The sequence below is a fragment of the Triticum urartu genome, chromosome 7A (assembly GCF_056163025.1).
Source record: "Triticum urartu cultivar PI428250 chromosome 7A, HENAU_Tu73, whole genome shotgun sequence".
NCBI lineage: Eukaryota > Viridiplantae > Streptophyta > Magnoliopsida > Poales > Poaceae > Triticum > Triticum urartu.
The window spans coordinates 306,299,523-306,308,157 of NC_141879.1; the positions used below are offsets into that span (position 1 = coordinate 306,299,523).

General features: G+C 46.8%; 1 protein-coding gene across 3 annotated transcripts; it reads right to left on the reverse strand.

Moving 5' to 3' along the window:
* Positions 1-203: 203 nt before the first annotated feature.
* On the reverse strand, positions 204-8,122 carry LOC125524654 (YTH domain-containing protein ECT2). 3 transcript variants are annotated; one of them, XM_048689684.2, is made up of 9 exons: positions 7,824-8,122; positions 6,728-6,759; positions 6,422-6,599; positions 3,587-3,669; positions 3,214-3,517; positions 3,000-3,118; positions 1,561-2,076; positions 1,237-1,449; positions 204-1,008 (listed from the first exon to the last, which is right to left on the reverse strand). In XM_048689684.2, the coding sequence occupies exons 1-9, from the start codon at positions 7,846-7,848 to the stop codon at positions 601-603; spliced, it is 1,878 nt and encodes a 625-aa protein (XP_048545641.2). In that variant the 5' UTR covers positions 7,849-8,122; the 3' UTR covers positions 204-600. The 3 variants fall into 3 exon arrangements, with proteins under 3 accessions (XP_048545641.2, XP_087388381.1, XP_048545642.2); XM_087532255.1 differs by having other exon boundaries at positions 6,686-6,759; XM_048689685.2 differs by having other exon boundaries at positions 6,706-6,759; positions 7,824-8,120.
* Positions 8,123-8,635: the final 513 nt, after the last annotated feature.

Sequence of the window (8,635 nt, forward strand, 5' to 3'; positions counted from 1 at the left end):
TCTGTCCAATCCTTCAACAACTGATGATTTCTCCCCGGTGGAGCAGTGGTTCTGAGTGCGATAGGGTCGCTGGGCTGCGACACCACCTGCAGCAACGCAAGTGTGCCATATCCCCGATCCGGCCCAACTATGCATACAATTTCTTCAGTACCAATGAAGTCCAAAGTCCCTTGAAAATTAAGTCCGGATTGAATTTCGCAAGATTTCCAAGGGACAAAAGAATGCTATTTTGCCATTTCGGAATGAGCAATTCCATGAGGAACCATGGAGAAAGAGTTGGCCCTATAGGATTTCCATTGTATTGCTTATTACATATACACTGGTGCACAGGTAGATGTATCTTGTTCAGAATTGCACCATCAATAAGTAACAAGAAAAGGAAAATTTAACAAAACTGCAGCTCTCTACCTTAAGCCTACCAACTAGGAATAATCATACTCGAATATATAATAAAGCAAAGGAAATTAAGACAAAAGAGACTATGCAAGAAACTACCGAGGCCATCATCTTCACCTGTGTTTTTCTTTATACACCCCAGCATTTTGATGAGGAAGCACATGGATTAAATTTCGAGGAAAGCCAAATCTCACTTCAACTGCTCTAGTCGCTCTCTCTGACCTCGACAGGCTTCGCAGCAACAGATAAATCCCCAGCAGGGCCTTTCTTGCCCAGAGGGCTCACACTCTTGGCCTTGCCAAGCCGAACAGCCTGTGCAAAAGTCTTGGTGATATGACCCACCATGTCAGTGGGTACAGTCAAGGGCTTCTTGGGCTCAAGAAAGCTACAATTCTTGGCGATGTGACCCACCAGGTCAGTTGGTACAGTCGACGGCTTCTTGGGCTCAGCAACACTGGAGCTGGATATCTGTTGTTGCTGATACAGCCTTGCCTTATTCTCCAGCAGGGCTTTCTCACGTTCCTCGTAAAAGTTAAAGTCATCGAGGATCGACGCATCCTCCTCATGGTCCTTGAAGATTTTCAGCATCTCCTGTCCTTGTTCCAGTTTCACCTACAATAAAACTCCAAAGTGTATTAGCGCCACACTAAATAGTCTAAGACAGAGCATTCCGATGTAAGTACTTACTGATATCAAATATTAGTACCTCCTACGAAACCATGTTAGGCTATATCATAATAATTTGATGGGTGATATCACTATGAAATAAATAGCGGTACTTCAAGGACAACAAATGTGCAAATCAAGTAACAAATGAAAAGCTATTCAAAAGCATTGTACCTCTTGTGTGTCCCGGCTGTTGGTTACCGGCTTGTGCTCATTGTTTTCAAGAATTATATGGCGGAAGAGATTATTTGGAACATCCTTCAGTATGTGCCAATTAACAGGGAACTGGCCAGTCCACTTATCTTGCTGCCAGTAGTCCACACTCTTCTCAAAATTCACTGGTCCAGTCATCTCCGCAACACCGCAGAACTGTGCGCTAGCGTTCACCTGCACATATTGGTCCACTTTTCAATTCTCAGCGGGGAATATAAACGCAAGCAAACAAACATGAGAGCCTGAGAAAGCACTAATTGAGAAACAGGATAAGGCCTTAATTACCGAAAACAACAGAAAAATGGGACAGTGTTCTTCCTTCTTTACTTCATGATAGGCCCCGTCTAGTTTCTTGTTTCCATTTGTGGTGCTAGCCCAAACACCATATTTGATGCTCTTGTGCACATTATCTTCGCTGTATGATTTTATGATAAAAAATCTAGCATTTTTGTACTCTGTAACAAAATCAGTCCTGTTGTATGACCCCTGGTCAAGTCCAGCAGAAGACTTCTCATCTTTACTGTTATCCTCTCGTTGCTTCTTAGGCCTGGTGGAACGTGGACCACGGCTTTGCTCATTGAGGAAATCAAGTGAACCAACAAAGCTGCATAACAAAGCATTACCCCTCCCTCTCCTGCGCTCTTTGTCAACTGGAATCAAACTTCTACCATTCAGGCCATAGCCAGGGAAAGGACTGCCATAATTAGTGGCATGTGGGAAACTCCCACGATGAGAGAACCTTCTGCCGTAAGAGTCACTAGGGGTTCCAAAACCATAGAAGGACTTCTGCTGAGGGGGCATCTGAAATTGGGAACAAACCGAAGTATTAGATCCTAGTAATAACGATATTTGATCTTGTCTCGTTATAATCAATAATAGTGTTCTTGTCAAATTATCATATGCATAAGCACAGAAAGAACAGGTCATCATCCTAAATAGCTAGTGTGTACGCCGCCATCCAGCACTGATGGCTGATTGCATTTGGAAGCAGGAATCGCCAGTGATCGCCGGTCAGCCATATGGTGGTGAATCCGTTCCACAGATTGAGCTGAATTGCAGCTAGACACATCTTTGGCAGTACCAGAGGCTAATTTATTACAGGATTTGGTCATGTTTTTGTGGTCATCGTGATATGATAGATTGGAAGTGATTGTGTCAAACTCTTCAACAAAAATGTTTAGGTAAAAGGCTTTAAACTTTGAATTTTATGGTAAATGCGAGAAGCATGAATGAGAGAATTAGGGGTTAAAACGTCACGTTATTGTTAAAGTATATGTGGATTGCCCAACTTTCTCCATTGGTTTGGGGTTTTGGTTCTACTGGTTGTGGTGCATGAAACCTAATAAGGTCTTGGGTTCATGTCTCGGGTTTTCGCTATTTCGATAGAAAATTGATTAACACTTTCTCTCCATGATTAGGCCTTAAAAAAAGTTTCACACGTCAACCAATAGAACCAAAAGCCCAAAAACTGATGAAAGGTTGGGCAATCCACACATACTTCAACACCCCCTCTCAGTGTGCTGTGATAAGGCCTAAACTCGCTGCAAGAAGAAAAAAAGATAAGTTCTAAACGTGGACAGAAAGAGGGTAACCAATCAGATAGTAGGTTTGTCGTGTGTTGGGGGGTGCTTCTTACAAATAAGTGCAGATAGTTTTTTCTGATTTCTTAAGTATCTAAAGTGTTGTTATTATAAGTAACAAGAGATAGCATGTGAAAAGAATACCATCCCAGAAGCCATAGGAAAGTTGCTTTGTCCGAATGCCCCTGAAACATCACCAAAAGGTTGAGGTGAAGTTGCAGGTGATAGAAACGAACCAGTTCCTTGTGACGATCTAAACCATTCTGCAAAATAGCATTTCAAGGAACAAAGTTATAGTCGCACCTAAGGATGGAACTTAAATTATCATATTTTAACAAAGGATGAGATAGGCAATAACCTGGTCTTGGTCCAAAAAGGAAGCTGTTTGGACTCAGAGTGTCAGCGATAAAAGCACTTTGTGTTGGGTCAATTGGCATCATTGTCTCACCCTGTGATACGGGAGTAGGAGAGCCTAAATATGGCATGTCAGGCTGTAATGGTTGCTGGTAGTAAGGAGCCGAGGAGAACTGCTGAGGAGAGTAGAGCTGACCATCTCCACTAACACCAGCCGGTACTGGTGTCGAGATAGGAGAATAATGAGCATAAGGGTCATAACCATAGCCACCATGGTACATCATGGAAGGTTCCTCGTTGTACATAACCTTCAAAAATGTCAAACTGAGAAAAGGAAGACATCACGGAAATTATTGACAACCAGAAAATCAACTTACCGCTGGACCCACTTCCAATCCATCAACACTCGTATAGGGAGGATATACATCGCATTCATTTGGAAGGTTCTCATATCCTGTACCTGCTCATATCATGTCACAGACCAAACATTATCATTCATCAACTCAAGAGAAAAGTTCTAAAATTTAGGAGACATTAAAATCCTGATGCTGACGCGGCGAAATTGGTCAATTCAAGGCTGAGATGCAGGCAGTGTTCCAGATGAGCTATCTTGGACTGCTCTCCTACTTCCTCGGCATCAAGGTGATCCAGGACGCCAGCGGTGTGACGATCGCCCAGTCCGCACAATAAGGGCGGGATGACGGGGTGCAACATCTTTCAGACGCCGATGGAGGCCCACCTGAAGCTGAGCAAGACGAGCGCTGAAGCACCAACGGACGCCGAGTACCGAAGCATCTTCGGCAGCCTGTGATACCTTGTTCACACCCGACCTGACATCGCCTACGCTGTGGGCTATATGAGCAGCTTCATGGAAGCACCCACTGTCGAACACCTGGCAGCGGTCAAGCACATCCGCAAGTACGTAGCCGGGGCGCGTGATCTCGGCTGCCATTCTCCTCCGGGACGCTCTGGTGAAGCATGCCGTTGCGGCTCTAGCAACGGCGACATGGCCGGGGACGCCGATGACCGCAAGAGCACGGCGGCAGCCCTGTTCTTCCTCGGCGACAGCCCCATCAGCCGAAAATCGCAGAAGCAGAAGGCGGTGGCCCTCTCTTCATGCGAAGCTGAGTACATCACAACCACGATGGCCGCCTGCAGGGGCATTTGTCAGGCTCGTTTGCCCGCCGACATCACCGGCAAGGGGATCACTACACCAACTTTTCGGGTGGACAACAAGTCCGCCATTTCCCTCTGCAAAAACCCGGTGCTCCATGACGACAGCAAGCACATCAACTTCCGCTACCACTTCATCCGTCAGTGCGTAGGAGCAGAAAATCGCTGTCGAGTTCATCGGGACTGAGGAGCAGCTTGCTGATGTTCTGACAGAGCCCCTGGGCCGCATCAGGTTTCTCCAGTGGCATGACAAAGTCGGGATGATCAAAATAAGGTAGGCGTGACATGTTTTAGGGGGGGGGGGGGGGGGGGGAGAGATTGTTAGAATAAACCTTGTCTGCGCGGTTGTCCGTTTTTGCTGCCATAGCATGCGTTTTTCGCTGCCATGGCACCCGTTCTTCAGTTAGCGTTTTTAGCTCGTAGGCTCACCTGTTTTGAGCTATTCTCGCCACACTTTGATCCGTTCGTGGGATGGCACCAGCAAGTAGGGATCATGGGTGCCATACGTCCTTTGTAACCCGAATAAAAGGACAAAAAAGAAATCAGAAAAGTCACAATTGCACGTGGCGCAAAAAATCCTTTGTCTCTCTGTTCTTCGTATTCGTGTGAGCAGAGAGAGTAAAGATTGCCAACATTTGGCATCAGAGCCTCGTTGAGAGATGGGTGATGACGACAAGCTGAAAAGGCAGCAGGCTCCCCTCGGCGCACCGCGAGCTTAGATCACCAGCATCAAAAAGGGCAGGGGCGGATCATGCAGACTCGGGTGGTGCATGAAGGCGGCGGCACCCCTTAGCCGATGCTCACCCGTGCAAACTACGGGGATTGGGCCCTCCTGATGAAGGTGATGCTCGAGTGCCGGCATCTTTGGGAGGCGATCGAGTCTAGCACCACCATCTATGGCGACAACCGGCTCGCTCTCGAGGTGATCCTCCTCAGTGTTCCTCCGGAGGTGATGGCGACGCTCGCTGCCAAGGCCATCGCCAAAGAGGCCAGGAACACCCTGAAGACGATGCGCCTCGGGGTAGAACGCGTGCGTGAGACCAAGCTTGTGACGTTGTTGAAGCAGTACATCGTCATCCGGTGCACCAACGGCGAGGTGGTGGACGATTTCGCCATGTGCATCAGGAGTATGGTGACACAAATGGCAAAGCTCAGCGAGGCAGTGCCATTGAAGCGCGTTGTCTCTAAGTTCTCTGTGTCGTCCCTAAGCAATACTCGCAGATCGCTCTGTCGATCGAGACCCTCTTCGACCTGGACACTCTCATCGGCGAGGAACTGACGGGGCGGCTAATGGCGGCGAAGGAGCGATTTGAACTGAACCAGATCGACAACGGCATGTGGCGGCTGCTCCTTACTGAGGAGTGGCTCACTCAGTACAAGTTCGGCGGCTCAAACAACGGCGGCTCTGGGTCAGGCTCCTCGAACAGGGGAGGACGCTAGAAGGGCCGCGGCGGTGGCGGCGGGCGCCACCGGGGTGCCGACAACAATGCTGGCGGCGGGAACAACAACCCTAACCACGACAAGTGTCTCTACTTCCGCATAAAAGTTTTAGGGGTGATTGTTAGAATAAACCTTGTCTGCACGGTAGTCCGGTTTCGCTGACATGGCACACGTTTTTCGCTGCCAGGGCAATTGTTCTTCAGTTAGCGCTTTTAGCTCGTAGGCTTGTTTTGAGTGATTCTTGCAGCACTTAGATCCATCCGTGGGATGGCACGAGCAAGTAGGGACAGTGGGCACCACACATCCTTTGTAACCCGAATAAAAGGAGAAGAAAGAAATCAGAAAAGTTGCAATTGCACGCGGCGCAAAAAAATCCTCTTTGTCTCTATGTTCTTCGTGTTCATGTGAGCTGAGAGTAGAGATTGCCGACAATATCAAAAGTGTAAGTTTTAGTCTTAACTGTTGATCTGCACTGAGGGGAGCAGGGGGTACCGAAGCACACCTCGTCAGTGTAAACATATGTTTTGCTTCACAAACAAGAGAATAACCATGCGATCCAAAGGTGCAACCTTGTAAATACAGCACAAAAGTGACCTCACCTTGGTAATAGAATGGTTCTGCTTGCGATGAATAAATGCGTTGTGGATATGCAGCACTATGTTCCCCACCTATGTTGGATGTGACCGCCTGGACTTGTCCTTCACTTGGTAGATTGATAACACTTGAATCAAGTGAAATGGTGGGTTTAACAGTTTTCTCATCCTTCATAGGAATGGTCTGGGTAAGGTATACAATAGGAAAAAGGGTGAAAAACAGTCAACAGTTTCTATAGAATATCTGTAAAAATATAATCAAATAATGGCCTGCTCTTTAGTGTTACTACCGATAACAGGTTTTTGCTCGACCTCGATTCTTGGCTCCGGTGAATCCATAGCGCCTAAAGCAGAAAGATTCAGTGACTTAGCTCAAGTCTCAAGAATGGTAAATTAGTGATAGCCTATTTAAAACAGAAAAGATAACGCCGTAGGCTCATGTTTTGTTCATACCTTTTTTTGGCCCTGTCATTTTAGAAGAAAAGGCACAATCACAACAAAACTAGGCTAAAATGAAGCTAAGCTTGCATAAATAGCCAAAAGTAAGAAATAAGTATAGCTGCTTCGCACCATAGTTGCATCCAACATAGAATCCTGCCATTCAGCAACCTACCTACCGCGGGAGTCACATGCACCGCAGATGAATGTTATTAACACAATGGTTATGCGCGCAGCACTCCAACTTGGTGTACGGATTCAGGCCAGTTATTCAATTATTCTAGCCTAATTTATCATGATGCTACCAGCATCAATCATGCATAACAAAGGCGGTCATGACCATCATTCAGTGCCATTCTTTCTTTCTTTTTTTGGTCAAACAGCACTATGTTGCAATTGAGGTCTCCCCAGGCCTCACACTTGGATCACCGGGTTTCTGTTATGATACAGGCATCCTACCACTGCCCTCTGCTTTAGTCCAGGCCTGCACCAACTATTCACAAGACACGTACATGAGCATAACTATATGTATATAATTAAGCGCAGCCTGAGCCTACTACACAAACCACGAACATGTGACACGATTTCCATATGGTCGCCGCATAGCACCCAGCCAATGTTAAATGCAGGAATGCGCAAGTTTTGAAGCTCGGGCAATTCCTCCATGCCAGGCTCTGCCTGTCGAATCCAACAGCTGGCTACTAATAATGTCCACGGTTTCTCAAGTGCTACCAAGAGCTATGGCATGATTACGCGAGATAATATAAAATCACCCGTAACAAGGCACCAAGATCTCGCACATCAACTCACTCTGCGGCGAATATATGTCCTAGGGAATCGCCGTAACATCCTGAACCAAGCAGCAGCAGTCACTAGCAGTTTCAGCAGGCCGATCCTCAAGCTACAGGATCCAAATCTCACCCGCCATGGAGCACGCAACATAACAACAATGCAAAAGCAAAGCGCTCACCAGTCCTCTCCGATGCTGATTCCATGGATCCGCACGCGCGCTGGAACAAGAAGCAGAGATCGGCCAATCAGCACAAATTAGGCGCCCAACCGCGCGCTCCTCCTTGGCTGGGATCCCTCAGCTCCTCCTGATCTGGTGGGCGCGGCGCTCCCGCGATCGGATCGAGCTCCCTCGCGGTTCCTCGACGGGTTCCGATCCGATCGAGGGCGCGCGCGATCGATCTCGCGCTCCTTTTATGAATTGTCGCCTGTTATTTATAGGGCAGGGTTGGATTTGGAAACGGCGGGAGAGTGGGAGGGGCGTATCTGCAAATATGGAGGAGCTCGACTGGGACTAGTATTATGCGTAAGTAAAAGAATAAAATCCGACGTGGTGCTGACCTGACACGGCATGTGTGGGAGTCAAGTCAAGATCGAATTGAGCGTAGGTTTGTGTTCAAAAAAAAAATTGAGCGTAGGTCAGATGATTAGGGTTTTTTTAGGGACAGATGATTAGGTTAATTAATCTATCAGAGTTCAAGTAATACGCTTCGCATTAGAGCAAGTACAATAAAATGATGTAGACCGGCGGTAATACATTAAATATTATATTTTTGCTTGGTTGAAAGAAAAAGAAGAGAAGAGGGCTACTAGTTAACAGCCGGCTGTAACACATGCTTCTAGCTACTTTGCGAGAGAGTAAGGTGGGTCATGTATCAATAAAGTAGTATATATTTATATTCAGCTATTGTATTTGTCGGCTATAAGTTTGACTATATATGACGTGACAATATCATATAGCCAACAACTGACTATATTATTAACCATGCTCTT